Here is a 19524-nt window from a genome sequence, read left to right on the forward strand (position 1 = left end):
GATGGAATTCAGCAAACGTCTGGCTCCCAGCACAACACCGACTGCTACACAAACTCTGAGTATGCAAAAAAAAAAAAAAAAAAAAAAACATTTATCTACTGAATCCAATCTGGCTATGCGGGAACGTGATCGTGGTCGAGCAAAAACAAGATTGAACATCGGCAGGGAATTTGATTCCTGGAGGGACCTTCATTTGGTTTTGGGGATCAAAACCGACCCTGATTTGACCGACATAGGCTATCGTATAACTGCAGTATCATGCAAAGAATAGTGATTACTTCAAACTACAGTCTCACATAGTGAGACCTATATCCACACTTTGTTTTAGCCCTGTCCCAGCACTGGTGAGTCAAATATAATATACATTCTCAAAGTTTGTAGTAAAACAATCATAACTGTGTAATTTTAATTCTGCTACCTCATCTGTCAGCATGATGTCGGTGAATCACGTTCAGTCTCTTTGTACGTTACGTCATTGTTTTGGATGCTCACTCGCTCGCGTCCCTATGGAGTGTGTGCACGAGCGTGAGCACGAGCAATAGGTAGCTGGCTGCAGTTCACCTAACGACCACAGGTGTCATTAATAACAAGGGTTTCTGAATCTTACATACTGCACCTTTAAGCTTTTATAACAATGTATTATTGTTAGAAGTGATTTGATTATTAGAAAATAAATAAATAATTAGCTGCAAACCAGTACTACAACAAATGCCCCGGGCTTGTTGTCTGCTAATTTTAAGGGACTCTTAAAAGTATGCAATTGTATAATAGCATTCAGGCAATTTATTACTTGTTACATGATTGCTAAATAAAGTTAAACAATTTAATGCAGGTTTTTTCTTGATATATGAGGTTTAGTTTAGCAAGCATTTGTGTTTTCTCAGCTAATTGCTATTTCTGTGTTTTGTGTGCTTCATTGCAAATCACTTGACTTGCTTTGGTAAGAAAGTTTCTGCTACATAATATAAATAAGTGTGAGTATAAAAAAGAACCGAGTGATTAATCAATGGGAACTTTGAAGCTATGAGAATTCTGTAGCCATGACATTATTCACAAATGCCAGATAATTCAACTTTCACTGATAATGAATTTCCTGTTAATTTCCTGCATAAAGACTGCACTTCAAAGAGAACAAAGTATTTATGGCAAAAAATAACTGCCTTAAATATTTTGCATCAAACGGCAATTAATCTGACCCACAGAAATGAGCCTGTATTCATCTAAATGTCCTTGCTATATTGCATCTCTTAAATTAGATTTATTATTGGCAAATTACTTTTAGCACAGACATATGTCCTAAAGATTGCTCTTTGCTACTGTAACAAATTAAAATGTAACAAACAGGTAAACATTACTCTAAAGGAATATTCTGGGTTCAATACAAATTAAGCTCAATCGACAACATGTGTGGCATAATGTTGATTATCACAAAAAAAAAAAAAAAATTAATAATAATAAAAAAAATAATAATAATATTTAGACTCGTCCCTCCTTTTCTTTAAAAACGGCAAAATAATTTAGGTAACAGTGAGACACTAACAATGGAAGTAAATGGGGCCAATTTTTGGAGGATTTAAAGGCAGACATGTGAAGCTTTTAATTTTATAAAAGCGCTTACATTAATTCTGTTTAAACTCATGCATTATTTGAGCTGTAAAGTTGTTTAAATTGACGTTTACCAGGATTACAGGGTGTACAGTGCTACGTCGTCATGGCAATGAAGTTGTAAAATTGGATGGAACTTTGACAGAAAATGTTAGTAAGTGATTTAATCACACTAAAATCATGTTAACACATATTGTTTACATCTTGTGGTTAAACTTTTGAAAAAGTGCAGAGTATTTTAACATTTACTGATTGGCCCCATTAACTTCCATTGTAAGTGCCTCACTGTAACAGAGTATTTTGCTTTTTTTAAAGAAAAGGATGGACAAGTTGAACATTATTTTTGTGGACAAGTTGAAAATGATTTTTGTGATAGTTATGCCACCAATGCTGTCAATTGAGCTTAACTTGTATTAAACCTGGAATATTCCTTTAAAGAACTTGAGCTGCATGAGGATACATTGTATAATAAGCTCTTAATTACAGATCAATAATAGGATCCAATTTGGCTTTGTCATTAAGTGTCTGCTACATTAGTCTTCAATCAGAACTTTTTTCCATGGTGAGTGCCACTTTTACAGAGCTCCCATGGGAAAAGCATTTTAGTAACTCAGTAATAACAAAATAAATAACATGGTAGCCCAAACACTGTGACAATAACTCAAGCAATAGAGAATAAGTTCTTAAGACCTGAGTCTGATGTTCATGAAATTTGAATTTTAATAACGGGACGCACTGTCAGAGCACTTAGCTTCGGCACTTTTAAATTGAGAAAGACTATTATAATTTTCTTGAGATGGGACTAATTATGGAAACATGTAATGATACGCATGATGTTTTCCCATCCACATCAAGAGGAATGCTGCATTTTTCAGTGAAGCTGAATAGAAGATGTTATTTTCTTCACAATAATATGTAATAGTAATGTTTTGAAAAAGCAAACAATCAGAACTGTCTACTTTTAGCCTTATGAAATGTACTGGAACAACTGGAACACTATACAAAAGTTTCCATGTGTTAACATTAGTTAATGCACTGAGTATCATGACCTTATAATGAACAATATTTTAAAGCACATTTATTCATTTTGGTTAATGTTAGTTCATAAAAATAAAACTGTTTATTGTTAAAAATTAACATTAACAAAGATTAATAAATGTTGTAAAAGTATTGTTCATTATTAGTTAATGTTAACTAATATTAACAAATGGAACCTTTTTGTAAATTGTTGCCAAAACACATGATGCAAAAACCTTAAACTTTCATTAAGGATGATATGTTACATTTGCTCAAAATACTTAAACCGAAGCATAGAACTAAATCAAAACACATCTGTATCACTACTAAATTGAAGCTAACAACTGCACTAATTTCTACCCAAGACACAGCTGACAACTTCATGACACCCCTTTGGGTTCTTTTGAAGACTTCTTTCCCCCATTTGCTTTCCCTATTTGATGTTGCCATAGGAACATGCAAAATGGTGGTGTTGTACATTAATGCTGTTGTTATGGGAAAGCCTCTTGTGTTCTGACCTTTCAAATGATATCACCTGCTTACTGATCAGGAATGTACTTTTCTAATACTCTGTTCTATTTCACGCCCACCAAAAGCTGTGTACCCAGTATTAAATGTGTTATATACTTTACATGTTAAAACAATGGTTATATAGTAAAATTTAAACAAGTGTACACTAAAAACCATCTGATTGCTGTATGTTATTTTCTTTGAAATTGGATTATTAATGTCCTCTAATTTATCTCTATATGCTTGTCTGCCAGTATAGAAAAAGTTACAGGGCTAAAATGGAGGACTTTCAGTGAGAGCACAAAAGGGAAGTAATATTGACTGTGTCAATGCAATTTCAGCTGGTGCAGACTTGGAGCCACTTCCTAAAAGAAAAACAAAATATCTGCAACTAAAACTCTCATCTCTTACACTCTCCCAGTCTTGTCTTAGCTTTGTAAGAAATTTGAGATGCTATTAGAAGATCCTTTCACCTGGGCCACAGATTGTCCTCTAACTAAGATTGAGTCACTCTTGTACAGTATATCCTCTTCAAACCGAGGTATATTACATGATCATTCTCTCCCTCTCAACCTCTTCTCCCTATGGCCAAACAGATCAGGTAGATACAGTAAAACTGTAATTTTGTGATAACAGGGTTACATTTGTGATTTTGGTGCTTTTGTACTTTGCTTCAAGCAAATAAACCTCTGGCAGCTCATCAACTCTCACTTTGGCTAAAAATAAATAAATAAATAAAAAATATATATTTATGTTATATGAACATTACCCAAGTGTGTAATGAGTAACAGAATGAACAACAAACAACATGTACATAATTAAGAGAGCAGCTTGTTAATACACATTAATACTTAAATTGAAACAATACATGAATCTCATGTTAAATATGACTCCTTAGGCATCAAACTGAATGGGACAGTAGTGTGTGTGGTACTTTGTTTAATTATTATCTGTTTTTAGTATCTTTAGTTTGGCTTGGTTTTGTATGTTGTTGCCTTTGTTTTTCTTCTGCATGATTTATGATCTCTGTAAACAATACAATTATAATTAAAAAGGAGGAGGGGGAGAGGGCTAACCATATGTATAGTCATGTTTCATATGAAGCCATAATGAAAGCATCTATGCATTGGGTATGCTGTACATAAGGTATATATTAAATGTCACAAAGTCTGTTCAGAGAAATAATGCTATCTTTAAGAGATGTCTCTTAAGATCGTCCATAAAGCATATTTTTCTAACTGCATAGTCCTTGCAATTGGATCCACACTCTCTCTCGTCTCTTCCTTCGCAGTTTCGTCACAGAAGAACCGACCAAAGAAGATGGATCCAGCAGAACAACTTGGGCAATTCACCCAAGGGTCATCTTCCGTGGAGGCTTATTGTATGAGCTTGGCCTGTCAGGTGAGCTGGGAGGAGAGAGTCCTAAGAACCATGTTCTGGCTAGGATTGAATGCTTCGATGAGGGAGATGGTTCCTTTAGACTGTGAAAGCCTGCCCCTTGGTGACTTCTTTACTAACATCGTAATGGCTGGTCTTCTGCTATCTATTCCAGCAGCCAACCCTCTTGCAGTGGATCCCACGGACCCTTGCTCCAAGCCTGTCATGGCCAACGAGCCAACGCCCACACCTGCCACAGCCAATGAGCCAATGCCCACGCCTCGTCCGTCCCAAGCCAGCTCCATCCCTAGAGGAATTTTCGGGGGGTGGGGGAGGGGGGAGACCACTATGGTTCCAGTAGTCTCCGAGCTCCCTTCAACGGAGACCACTTTCTCCCTTCAACGGAGACCACTTTCTCCCCAGCCTCAGTGGCTCTGGAGCCTTCCTTCATCGAGCCTCCCATGGCTCTGCCCTTCGAACCTCCCACGGCTCCACCTTCCGAGTCTCCCACAGCTGTGCTCATGGCCGTCTGGAGGCAGAAGAGGAGAAGAAGGGCTCCTACTCCCCAGTCACTGCCAGTGTCCATGACCACGGAGGCCGTTCCCCAGTCACTGCCCGTACTCGTGACCATGGAGGTCATTCCCCAGTCACTGCCCGTACTCGTGGCCACGGAGGTCGTTCCCCATCACTGCCAGTGCTCACGACCACGGAGGTCATTCCCCAGTCGCTGCCGGTGCTCCTGACCATGACGGCTCTGCCCTCAGAGTCTTCCATGGCTTCGCCCTCAGAGTCTCTCCCAGAGACTCCTCCTCCAGCGGGTCCGCCTGTTCCCCCAGAGACTCCTCCTCCAGCGGCTCCGCCCTCTCCCCCAGAGACTCCTCCAGGGACTCCAACTCTATTCGGGATTTTATCCCTGCTCTCCCTGTGGCTCCGCCCACTCTACCTCCGGATCCTCCTCCTGGAATTCCATTCCCTGCTTTACACTTCCCATTTGCTCCAGTGTTTTGCTGTTACGTTTGTTTTCCCATTTGTTCCAGTGATTTATTTACTACTTAGTTCTTTAATAAATAGTCCTTGCAATTGGATCCACACTCTCTTGTCTCGTCCTTTCCAGTTTCGTCACAGTATTTACAGCTTTAGAAATGTAAAATATTGACAAATCCATTACAAATATATTTGAATACATGAATAAATTATAAATATGTTTGTAAATTTTTACTGTTTTATAGATATTTTTGATCCCTTAACCCTACTCCAACCTCTAAACATATCCACATTTCAACAATATAAAAAACATGTAACAAGTAGATTCATGTACAGTTGCAAAATTTGATACAAAATATTCATTTATAATATATTTTACAGCCGCTCATCCCACACCTACTCCTAAACCTAACCATTTATTAATCATATAAAACAAGTAACAGGGAGATAAATGTAATCACAAAAATGTTTTCAGAAAAACTGCAAAATTCAGTACAAAAGTAGCCCAAAGTGCGATGCGCTGCATCCGATGTGCTCCCTGATGGCATACAACAGCACTGTGTGAGGTGGAGAGTAGAATTTTAATTATTAATCATTGTAAATCTTCTTCTGATGTATTCTATAATGCTGCTGTTATATCTCATTCAAACATATACATCGCAGAATACGGCATGTCGCATATGGTCACGAGACACTTGAGAGCCAATTAGCATTCGACATCACTGCCGTAAAACCACTGGTTGTAATGCTTGAGGTGGCAATTTTTGAATTTAGAAAACGAAACCAACCAACGCGGGTTGACGTATATGGTGGGCGCGATGGTTCTGCGGTGGATGGAGATGGAGATCATTGAATAAAAGGCTTGAATTTGTCTGTTCTTCACAGAAAGCAGTCTATTTGGATTAATGTTAACAATTTTATGGATTAATTTTATTATTGTTTTAAGGTGCTTTTTGTGGTTTATTTTGTTGTTGTTATTTGGCATAATCTGAAAACTCCTTTTGTGTCCCATGGCAAACAAAAATAAAATTCAATGCTTAATAAATGATTAAATGATTACAGAGTTTTTATTTAAAAAAAGAATTCTCCCATTTTTTTATCCATTTTAACATTTTAAAGTGTAGTCTTGGTTAAAGTGATATAATCCTTTTAAATGTTGTATATGGCTGCAGAAATCACACAGAACTGAATGAAACCATTAAAATGTCATATTATGAGTTAAATAAATGTGATGGCATTTAACTAATCTCATTGATTATAAATCAAATGTAGCCCAGATTAACTGAATAATCTTATGAATTATTAAATAATAATCAATTCAAACATTAAACGTAAACATTTGTACGTTTCTATAGGTGTTAATACATAAAATGATGATGTTTAGATGCAGTCAATATGTCAATACTGTACGTTTCGGTGTCTATGCAAACATAAGAGAATGTAGGTTTGCTTGAATTACCATTATTCTGGGTTTGGGAATTCCTTTAAATTAAAATAATTCTCTATTGCCAACTGAATCTTCTTTTTTTCTGTTCCCTTCATTTGTTTTCCTTTTGTTCTCTACAACCAGTTATTGCATTATCAAAAGCTATAAGACAAGCAAATGAACTAGGGCTGTTTTTTCCTGATATAGTTATACATATTTTACTGCTGCTAAAAATATTACTGTAAAGTTGAGGTTAGGGTTGTGTTTTGGATTAGAGTAAGGATTAGGTAGATATGGTACAATCCTGATGCTCTTGATCTGTTGCACACCTCACTTTGTATAACTAACAAGTATTATGCAAAGTTTATGCACAAGGTTTCCATACACTTAAAGGATTAGTTTACCCAAAAATGAAGGTCCATAAAATGCAAGTGAATGGGTGCCAACATTTGTAAGCTCCAAAAAGCACATAAAGTCATCATAAAAGTAATCCAAACTACTCCAGTGTATTAATTAATGTCATCTGAAGCGAAACCCTAAGTGTAAGAAATAGATCAATATTTAAAAAAAAAAAAAATTTGCTTTAAAAATTTGGCACCCATTCACTTGCATTATATGGACCTACAGAGCTGAAATATTCTTCCAAAAATCTTCATTTGTATTCTACAGAAGAAATTCATACACATCTGGGATGGCATGAGGGTGAGTAAATGATGAGAGAATTTTCATTTTTGGGTGAACTATTCCTTTAAGTACAACTGAGACATGAGAACATATTAATTAATAAGTCATTTTAGTTTCTTGTATACTGCAATATTCTAGGCTAATAGTTCCAGTTTTCACTTAAATGTTCATATGTTTTGTATGTTAGGCTAAGTGAAGCTTTTAAATCCAGCAAACTGTTACAGCATGTTGAAAAATTAGCTTATGCAATAGCTGGATTTACATAATGTTAAAACTAATGAAGATGGGCCGGACCACATTAGGAGAGGGCTTCATCTTCATCATCTTCAAGACAGTTATAGTGAGGGCCAGGTGGTGGACAGATTTATTAATCAGAGGGCATTCAAAGACCATTATTCTAGAGACAAAAGTGAGCTCTGATGAAAGAGATCATGCAAACGCCTTTTCATTCCCATACATCACCATCTATTCCCCTGTTTTCCTGACAGGCCTTACCCATGGGATCATTATCTTCATTTCTCTGAGTGACAAGCTGTCTAATTATGCACATTTCATTCAGATATTGTATAGAATTAAATGCCATTAACCTCTGAACATCTTCACAGTTCATTCTGTGGCACAGGCTAACATGTGTCAAATGAATGAATTAACATGGCTTCACTATTTATATTCAAATAATGAGCTGAAAATACTAGGTGCAAATAGCACCTGCCACACAGCGTGGCTATTTGCACTCAAATAGTCTGGTGGAAAGAGACATATTACAGACAAACTGCACTGCAAAGTGTTTCTTCAATGGCATGATGTGTAAAGACCATGGCCCAGACTCTGCTGACACCCTAGGCAAGGTTTCTGACTGGCAAATATTGATTGGAAAAGATCAATATTTAAGTACTTTTTTAACTCGAAATTATTGCTTCCGGTCAGCATTGGTATGCGTGTGTGACGTAATCGCGTTGGCACGTGAGAACTGAGGCACGTATGACACATGGAAGAGCAGCGCTGTTTACAAGTGAGTAGCAGGAATGTTGTACAGAAGCTTTGTTGGTTTTGGTTTAGATCTGTATTTGTCTGTTTCTTTACTCACAATGGTGCATTTGTGTGCTTATCCTGGATGTCTCAACCGAGAGGAGAACCTGAGGTTAACTTGGCAACACGAATACTTCACACGAGAGACCGTGTGATCTCCACCCTCTCGTGAAGCTTACCGGAAGCATTGGATTGTAGTTTAAAAATACTTAAACATTGATCTTTTTTCACACCAAAAGAGATCATATCACTTTAGAAGATATTAATTTAACCGCTGGAGTCGTATCAATTACGTTTATGCTGACTGTATGAGATTTTTGGAGCTTCAAAAGTAGGATCACCATCCAAGCGTGATGGCTGTTTCACAAATCAAATGCCCGAAACCAAGCTCGTTAGCCAAAGCAGCACGTGAGTCTGAGCTCCATCCTGCTCGGCCTTCAGAATTTCTACAGAATCCCTCAACCGTGCAGTGAATAGGCATTTAAAGTCAGATTGTCAGATTCACTAGCCAATCAGATTGATTGGTTTGTACTTGGCGGGTGTGGTCTTTAGTATATGTCCCAGTCGAGGCCTTCCAGCTGGCCTTGAGTGACACAATCATGCTTTAAGTGATGTATGTAATTCGAAAGCAAAGAGTGCATGATCTATAGCTAATGATTCGTCTGTCATCACTGCTGTTACTGACACTGAGAAAGAGATCCTTATGGATTTAAAAACCTGAGATGTAAACAGAAAATGAGGGCTGATTTTCACTTCAAGTAAATTGGTAAGTGCTTTTTGCATTGTTATAGCAACATCAGGAGTTTTCTAAGTGTAAATTAGGCTGCTGGAGCATTCAATGTCGGTTAAAATTTTGAAAAGTAACTGCACCCCTACGAAACAAAATTTATTGCAAGCAACATTTAAATCGTAAATATTATTAGATAGCTTTTTCCTGGTATTTGACCACCTTGGTTTTGTCTTTCATGTGTGAACGTGTTTTTAAAACGTCAGTGGGTATTATTAGTTGGCTTAGGGTGCCTTAATTGTGAAACATGTTTTCTTAATGGCATGAATCGCTTTGAAGGCTTAGACTTAAAATGCACGGGCCACCACTGCATGAGGGTGAGCAAATGAGAGAATTTTTATTTTTGGGAGAACCTTTAAGTAATTTTTATTGGGAATTCTGTTTAAAGCGGTTTTACCAACAATCTTGATTGTTCTCCCTTCAAAGTGCCCTTCAGAGGGTGATTTATGCCATTTGAAACGCAGTTATAGTCTACATTTTCAGTTAAAAATGACAATGCATGGCAAGCGCGAGTCTGATAAAACAGGTGTTCTGTTCAATAATTTGCAGCGTGGGGGACGTACTTTTAAAAGTGTACTTAAGTTATTGATTTTTGTAGCCGCAGAGCAATCTAACGATCTTTTTCGCGCGCACACATGTACTGTACAGAGCGGGACAGACGTAAAAAAGTACTTTGAAAAAGTGCGCCCTCTGCTGTAGCCGCTCTCAGCCAGAATCACATAGTAAGGACACATAAACACTTGAAAATTGATGCGCAGTTTCAAATACACTGTATGATATGGTCCTAATTGTAGAGAGCACATCAGTATGTCCTGAAAAGAGCGACGTATCGTGACCCTATCAGTAGGCCTACTGAAAGTATGTTAGTGGAACATTTTGCTCAACACAGGCATTTAGGGGTGTACAGTCGTCATGAGAGGACACACTTCTGACAACAAATAAAATAAATAATAAGTCCTCAAATTTTCCGTGACAATTTCAAAAATGATGTGGTGTGTCACACGTAATTCTGTCGACTGTTTAGAATCATAAACGATGCCTGATTCCTGTTAAGAATCTGAAGCTAAGCGAAGCAGATTCTCAAATGAGTCATTCTTTTAAGTCGGTTCTTTTCAATTAATTTGTCAAATGGGCTACTTAGAGTTTCTCACTCAGCAAAACAGTAACGGCATTGGTGTTTTTACCTAATGAGGGACCATGTGCCCCAGAACTGCTAGAAGACTAGACTGTTTTCACTGCAAAGTTCCACATTTGTGCTTCAGCTCTGGATTTATCAACAAAGCACCACCGAGAAGGCAAACTCTTTTATATGGTCAAGGTTATGAAGCCTCATAACTGCAAAAAATACACCAGTTGTTGAATGGCGCTGCGTCATTGCTCAGGGTTTTCGTTCAACACGCCTCCTCATCATATAAAAGCGTCTGTACGTCTCCCTTCACATACCCCTCTAAGTTTAGAGCAGTGGCCACAGCTGTTCTCACTCAATGTACAAATGTGACCAAACTATTCTGCATGGAAAACGCGTTTGGGCATCCGTTCTGTGTTGATATTTAGTATCTTTAACGAATATAATGGAGGTGAATACTACATTATTAGGACGCAACTTCACAGACTTGCGCATCTTAACGGAGAAACTTCTGTCGTCCGCAAACCAGTCTCAGCAGTTTCCAGACAATGAGACGGACCGCGTCTCCCAAGACGATTTGGACGTGAACACAGACATATACTCAAAAGTTTTGGTTACTGTGATTTATGTGCTATTGTTTGTTGTCGGCAGTTTGGGTAATTCGATCACCCTGTATACACTTGTGACGAAGAAATCTTTGCAGAACCTCCAGAGTACGGTGCATTATCACCTGGCGAGTCTCGCCATATCAGATCTTCTCATCCTGATCCTTTGCATGCCCATTGAGTTGTACAACTTCATCTGGGTGCATCATCCGTGGGCTTTTGGGGAGGCTGTTTGCAAAGGTTACTACTTTTTGCGGGACGGCTGCTCCTATGCGACGGCGTTCAACATCGCTAGTCTGAGCGTGGAGCGCTTCATGGCTATCTGTCACCCGTTCAAGGCGAAGAGCATCATGTCGCGGAGCCGCACCAAGAAATTCATCAGCGCCATGTGGCTCGCGTCGTTTTTGCTGGCCACCCCGATGCTCTTCACAATGGGACAGCGTCTCGCGGATAATGAGTTCATATGCACAACCATCGTGTCCTCGATAACTGCCAAAACTGTTCTACAGGTGAGTGCGCCCAGCTCTCCAAACACGCTTGCGATATGTGGATCATATCCGAATAGGTTTGGGGATATTCTTTTTGCACTGGATCGTAGCACAGGTGTATTATCAAAATAAACAACCTGTTGCGCTTACTATCTCTTGTTGAGTCGTAATAAAAACTATATAATCACCATATTCAACATCCAGTACGAGGAAATCCCCATTCAGAAATCTGAAATATGCCATATACAGTAGACTACTGTATGACCATTTATGTAAATTATTGTTCATATATTTAGGCATATGTACATATTGAAATTCCATATGAACATACATGCATATAGTAGTAAATACCAAATTAACATAAATACAGTATTATAGCCTATATGTGTTCTACATGAAATATTGTGTTAAAATCGATTATTATGGTATGCAAACCATCATAATGGCCATAGTAATTACAGAGATGGGAATAAACAATTTGTTTTAGTTTATTTGATCGTCTACTCAGCTAATAATAACTTAACAGTCATGTGTTTGATTCTGAACCATAAGAGCAGCTGTTATCTTGTCAGTTATTTATTATTCCCCTTTGGTTCTTTTGAAATTGCAAATTAAATGTTGATGAGCTGATTATTCAAACGCATTTAAATGATGAGTTTTGTTTTGCAGCTGTCAGTAGGTGGCTTGCACAGACCAAACACTTACAGTGCAGTATTAATATATTACAGTATATATTAATATATAAGTATGATATAAGTATTATATTAATATATATGTATTATTTACTTTTAATATTTGTAGTAATTTAAAGATTCAATTATTGCAAAATTTTGCAAAATTAGCCGCAATAATGAAGGCCATCTTGTGGAGCACTTGCTTCTGTTTCATACATGACAATAAAAGACTGAGCACAAGCTGGTCCTGAATAAATAGTTTAATCAATTACAATAATGACAATTATGCATGTGCACAATTTTATTATTTACTCTGTGCTTGTGCATTGTGGAATTTAAATGTATCCAAGTGGCTCGAGTGTTTTGACTATGTTCACCAAAATTCATTCAGATCCAGTTGAATGATTCAGTGACCATTTATGGTGATGCCAGAAGATGGTGACAAATCAGTGTCTTGTGTGAAATTAGCTAGTCACTGAATCAGCGATCAAAAGACAATTTTAATCCTTTAAAATTTGTATGTCTACAGATCTACAAAGAGACTTTAGTAGAGGTTTTAAGCATTATAAGAACAAAGCAAGTCTATCATTTCCCTACAGTTTGTGAGCTGTTGAAAATGACTTTTATCAAAAGACAACAATAACAGTCTTATAATAATTATGAGTTTCAATAAGGTCCATACGTTTTCATGCATAAAAAAGCATGTCTACATAATTCACAATCAGTAAAATGCATGTGTTCTAAGAGCACAGCAGATCTATCTTTTTTCCTACAGTTTGTTGACAGGACACCAACATAGAGGTAAAAAAACAGGAGCTGATATTAAAAATAGCTTTACATATTTAACACCAATCTAGTAATCTGCTTAAACTGGCAAAAAGAACAGATCAAACTATTACCTCACAAACATAATGTAAAAAGCATAACTTAATAAAGACTCATACGCTGATATAAACTCCACTTACAAAGTGTGCTAAAAGAAGGATTGTCCTTTGTTTTTGTTTTCTGCAGTGCATTTCATGTAATGCTGCCAATGAAAATAACACTCAATTGTGTGTTCCTCATCTCTAGATTGTTCATTTAGATGAACATCAGTGGCGATGAAAAACATGGATAAATGAGCATTGCTGAAAGCAACTTTGTAGAAATGAATTGAGCCACGTTGACTAGACTGTCTGACTAACAACCTATTACGTAAGGGTTTTTTCGGCTCATGAAACTCACCTGTGATTAGCTGGATGGTCGCTCAATCAGTCCAAAGTAACAAAATGCAAAGAATACTGTATGCAAATCCACCATTTGGACTCGGTATGGGTTTAGCTTGGAAAAGTGCGGGGGACAAAAATCACCTTTTAAAGAGTGCGGGGAAGTGTACTCTGCGGCTGCTAGCCCCTGACTGCACGCACCGTCTCCTCTTTGAGCAATGATGGTCATGAAAGTCAAAATATACTGTACATCAGTGATTCAAATGAATTTAACTACTTCGTCTCTTGTAAATATAACTACATATCACAACCAATTTCCTTCTAAAGCTATCTGTTCCCTATCTGTCACTCACTCAACGTTATGTCGATGTAGTGACACTAGGGGTCACTCTTGGGAGCCCCAAACACCTCTGCTTTTAGAAAAAAGGCCAATGAGAATTGGCGAGTGGAATTTGCATGCCACTCCCCCGGACATACGGGTATAAAAGAAGCTGGTATGCAACCACTCATTCAGATTTTCTCTTCGGAGCTGAGCGGTTGTATTCAGTGCACTGAATTCAATTCCCTCCAAAGACGCACCTCAAAACTGCTAGATTTATGGCGCATTTCAGCGGCTTCTCCCCCTCTGCACCCGTGGAGTGCAGAGACCGCCCCTGGATGCTTCGACAGAGCGAAAATAAGAGAGTATATTCTAAAAGAGTATATTTTCATTCACAGAAAGAGTGGCACACACGGAACGTCTTTTTAAAGATAACTTTCCGTTTGTGTGTTATTCCTGGTTGCAGTCATTATCTCCCCGCTTCTGATGGCCACGATCGCTGTCTTACGTGTCTGGGCGCTGTCTTATGTGTCTGGGCACTGCCCACGCGGAGACATCACTCGTGGATGAGTCATGTCCTCATTGCGAGAACATGACCATGGCAACGTTGCGGTCGCAGCTTGCTTTCCAGGAGCACCACCTTTGGCTCAACTTGGTCGAGATGGGAGATGGGTCAACTGGGAAAAGAGCAAGCTCTCCCCGGTTCAGAGCATCTCTTTTCTCGGTTTGGAGTTGGACTCAGTCTTGATGACAGCGCGCCTCAGAATGAGAGCGTGCAGTCGGTGCTGAACTGTCTGAAGGCATTTAGACAGAGGACAGCAGTTCCATTGAAACTTTTTCAGAGGCTCCTGGGGCATATGGCATCCTCAGCGGTGGCCACACCGCTCGGGTTGATGCATATGAGACCACTTCAGCACTGGCTTCAGACTCGAGTCCCGAGATGGGCATGGTGTCGCGGGACACATCGCGTGACCATCACGGCGATCTTTCACCGCCTCTTCAGCCCTTGGACCGACCTTGCATTTCTACGGGCAGGGGTTCCCCTAGAGCAGGTCTCCAGGCACGCCGTTACAACAGACGCCTCCAAGACGGGCTGGGGCACCGGATGCAACAGGCACACAGCCGCCGGCTCCTGGACTGGCCCGTGGCTGCGTTGGCACATCAACTGCCTAGAGTTTTGGCGGTACTGCTCGCCCTATGGAGGTTCCGGCCGTTGATCCAGGACAAGCACGTGCTGGTCCGGACGGAAAACACAGTGACGGTAGCGTATATCAACTGTCAAGGCGGTTTATGTTCCCGTTGCATGTCACAACTCGCCCGCCGTCTCCTCCTCTGGAGTCAGCAGCGCCTCAAGTCGCTACGAGCCACTCACATCCCAGGCAACCTCAACACCGCATTGGACGTGCTGTCACGTCAGGTTACCCTCAGGGGAGAGTGGAGACTCCACCCTCAGGTGGTCCAGCTTATTTGGAGTCGATTCGGTCGAGCACAGGTAGACCTGTTTGCTTCCCGGGATTCCTCCCTCTGCCCGCTTTGGTACGCCCTGACCGAGGCACCCCTTGGTATAGATGCACTGGCACACAGCTGGCCCCCTGGCTACGCAAATATGCATTTCCCCCAGTGAGCCTACTTGCACAGACCCTGCGCAAGGTCCGGGAGGACGAGGAGCAGGTCATCCTAGTAGCAACCTACCGGCACACTCAGACGTGGTTCTCGGATCTCTCAGGCTAGGGCTCCCTCTACGAGGCACCTGTATGCCTTGAAGTGGCATCTGTTCGCTAAGTGGTGTTCTTCCCGACGCGAAGACCCCCAAAGATGCGCAGTCGGATTGGTGCTTTCCTTCCTGCAGGAGAGGCTGGAGAGGCGGCTGTCCCCATCCACCTTGAAGGTGTATGTAGCCACTGTTTCGGCTCATCACGATGCAGTATTTGGTAAATACTTGGGGAATCACGACTTGATCATCAGGTTCCTGAGAGGTGCTAGGAGGTTGAATCTCTCCAGACTGCACCTCGTCCCCTTGTGGGACCTCTCTGTAGTCCTTCGGGGTCTACAGGGAGCTCCTTTTGAGCCCTTGGAGTCAGCTGAGCTTAAGGCACTCTCTTTGAAGACTGCCCTCCTGACTGCGCTCACTTCCATCAAAAGGGTAGGGGACATGCAGGCGTTCTCTGTCAGAGAATCATGCCTGGAGTTCGGTCAGGTTACTCTCACATGATCCTGAGACCCTGACAGGGCTATGTGCCCAAGGTTCCCACGACCCCTTTTAGGGATCAGGTAGTGAACCTGCAAGCGCTGCCCAAGGAGGAGGCAGACCCAGCCTTGGTGTTGCTGTGTCTGGTGCGAGCTTTACACATCTATTTGGATCTCACGCAGAGCTTTAGAAGCTCTGAGCAGCTCTTTGTCTGCTTTGGTGGACAGCGGAAAGGAAGCGCTGTCTCCAAACAGAGGATCGCCCACTGGGTCATTGACACCATCGCGATGGCATATCAGGCTCAGGACGTGCCAACCCCTGCGGGGTTACGAGCCCACTCTACCAGGAGTGTGGCGGCCTCCTGGGCCCTGGCCAGTGGAGCCTCTTTGGCAGACATCTGCAGAGCAGCGGGCTGGGCAGCACCCAACACCTTTGCGAGGTTCTACAATCTCTGGGTTGAGCCGGTCTCGTCCTGTGTATTGGCAGGCACGAGCAGGTAAGTTCCGGGACAGCTGGCCGGGTGTACCACTTGTGCATAGCGCCTTTCCCTCCCTTGAGGTGAAGACGTGTGCTCTTGACTCCCAGTCATGTTCACAGACTGTGATCCCTGGATGACTTTCCTCCTTAGACCTCTGGCAGTTGAGTTTGCGGAGAAACTCGCTGCCGGCCCAGTACGTGCACTAATGAGACCCTGTACTGAGGTAGGTGTTCCACATGTGTTGGTTCCCCGAAGGCGACCCCATGTGATATCCCCGGTCGCCATGCTCTGTAGAAAGTCCTCCCCCTTCGGGTAGGACCTACCATGGGACCTCTCCACATGACATACTTCCGACAAGACTCGGTAAGACCATGTGACGTATTACACTCAATATACCCCCCCCCCCCCTTTTTGGGCAGGGTGTGGTCTCTGCGGTGTCTTCCCCTTGGAAACGACACCCCCCGACGTAGACACTTATGGCTCCCAGTCGGTTAACAAATTCCACTCTTTCTGGGGAGAAAAGAGAGGAAAAGAGGCCTCGGCTGGGCTAGCCTGTCCCTATTGTTGGGCAGTCGACTTGCTCCTGTAGGACTGTTCGACGCTCATAAGAGCGTTGGGGGAGGTTATGTGATGGCCTGGTGCGCTGGATACAAGGCACACAGCAGTCTGCCCGTCACACACCGCCAGTTCATGTAACACAGTTCAGATAGTTGTGGCGTTTTGTATAGGGACCCCTAGTGTCACTACATCAACACAACGTCGAGTGAGTGACAGATAGGGAACGTTATGGTTACTTTCGTAACCTCTGTTCCCTGATGGAGGGAACGAGACATTGTGTCCCTCTTGCCACAACGCTGAACTACCTGCTGAAATGGCCTGGACCTGGTCTCGGCTCCTCAGCACAAAACCTGAATGAGTGGTTGCATACCAGCTACTTTTATACCCGTATGTCCGGGGGAGTGGCATGCAAATTCCACTCGCCAATTCTTATTGGCCTTTTTTCAAAAAAGCAGAGGTGTTTGGGGCTCCCAAGAGTGACCACTAGTGTCACTACATCGACACAACGTCTCGTTCCCTCCATCAGGGAACGGAGGTTACGAAAGTAACCATGACATTTTACTCTTAAGGCATCTTATCTAAGTATAAGAAACAAACAAAAATAGGGATTTTGTTTCTAAAATGCAATACACTTTATTTCCATGCCCCGAAGTAAAGCCTGATTGCCTGGAAATAGAGACATTATGCTTTGATTCTTGGAAATTGCCCTCACTGCTCAAAAGAGCATGCCCGACTCATCTTTTCTATTGCACAAGTGAATCCAATTTAGTCTGGAACACAATCAGTTTACAAGGACCTTCTCATGCTTCTAACACTCAAGCTCATACGCGTTCTTTGCAAAATAGGAAAAAAAAAGAAAGAAAAATAAACAGCGTAGAAAAAAGGTCACCTGTGGAGTTGTAACATGAGAGGCAAAAAAAAAAATATGTATAAATCATTGTATGTGAAATAATAGTATGACATTCAATCCTTGAAGAGCATGTGGCTGGATGAACTGAATTCATAGGACAGCTGTCACAGCCAATGAGTCACAATCTGAATCAGACAGAGCTCTCTGCATAACTGAAAAGAGAATGAGCAAAAGGAAACAGAAACTGTACGGATGGATGTATACACGGCCATAAATACAAGAATGGAAAAAAGATCAGGTATATAGACCTGAGGCAATAAAGACCTGAAATTCAAATGCCCTGTGGGGCATAAAACGAGTGGTTGAATCTCAGCAGAAATGACATAGATGGTCTTTACCTGCTCTTTGAGACGAGGTAGAACCTCGCCAGTCACCACAAATGATGAAGTGTAAACTGACATAAATATATATGTTCTTTTCAATATGCGATGTAATGGGTTTTTGGATATGAGCTGTTTGTCTTAGGAAATACTCCCCATAGACAGTTCATAAACCCTCTTCCCTAAATACAGTAACTATGTAGATTCCTATGTATTGTTGTGCTTTCAAAATGACTCGTCATGTTTAATGTGTTTGTCTGTCCAATATCTCTCTTATTGCACAGTCTGTGTCTAAAATGAAACTTGTTCTGCACTTTCAAGTACATACATATTTACAAATAAAAAGCAACACAGATATATATAGTCCTGTAGCAGTGATGCTGGCACTGAAAGATGGCTGATAGCTGATAGCAGGCTGGCACTAAGAAGTGTTCTGGCATGTGTTTAGGCGTACTTTAGCCATGGGGAGAGAGAGACTGTGATGAATCCAAATATCCAGCTTGTGGCAGTTCACCCTTTCATGTATCAGTAGCACAAATACCATTCATAAACCACAGCATTATGGATTTGACAGAATAGGACACCTGAAAGAAACACCTGAAAGACATAAATAGATTTTGTTGCCAAAAAGAAGAAGAAATAATGCAGGTAATACATCTCTGCCAAAACATGTACAAGTTTTAAAATTAAGATTATATAGGGCTCTATTTCAGTGAATGTGCAAAACACAGCACTACACGCAATGACCGTTCGCTATGTCTTATCCAATTTTTGTGAGTGCTAATTCTAAGTGCAATTTTCATGCTAGCGCAAAGCGGAAGTAGGCATGGGTGGGATTGTTTGCGTTATCTGTGGGTGTATGTGAGCAAATTGTGGGTGTATTATATGCAGTGCCGTATTAACGCACAGGCTTAACAGGGCTTAAACCCCGGAGCCCGTGACTGCAGGGGGGCCCCAAACTCACCGGGGGGGGGTGTTGTTGCAGTATTGTCCCCCGTTGACGTCCTCGGGATGGTGCGTATGTAAACGAGTTCAGTGGGAGACGCTGATGTAAACACAGAGAGGGTACGCAACGCTAAACTCGTCCATGTAGCACATGGTCATCGAGTGATAACGTTCTGTTCTGTAATGTTCTGTAACGCTCTGATGACTGGCAAGGGCCCAGTGAAACAGTAAGCCCCAGGGCCTCGGAACACCTTAATGCGGCCCTGATTGTAAGTAAATGAAGTGGCGC

The 19524-nt window shown here is 41.1% G+C and overlaps 1 protein-coding gene across 1 annotated transcript in view; it reads left to right on the plus strand.

Moving 5' to 3' along the window:
* Window positions 1–10990: 10990 nt before the first annotated feature.
* The window catches only part of LOC127419267 (neurotensin receptor type 1-like), a 51938-nt gene continuing 43404 nt past the window's right edge, over window positions 10991–19524 (plus strand). The window contains exon 1 of the mRNA XM_051660539.1: window positions 10991–11659. Coding sequence (XP_051516499.1) covers window positions 10991–11659 — 669 coding nt within the window. The remainder of the gene's footprint in view (window positions 11660–19524) is intronic.

Source organism: Myxocyprinus asiaticus, chromosome 28 (assembly GCF_019703515.2).
Source record: "Myxocyprinus asiaticus isolate MX2 ecotype Aquarium Trade chromosome 28, UBuf_Myxa_2, whole genome shotgun sequence".
NCBI classification, from domain to species: Eukaryota; Metazoa; Chordata; class Actinopteri; order Cypriniformes; family Catostomidae; genus Myxocyprinus; species Myxocyprinus asiaticus.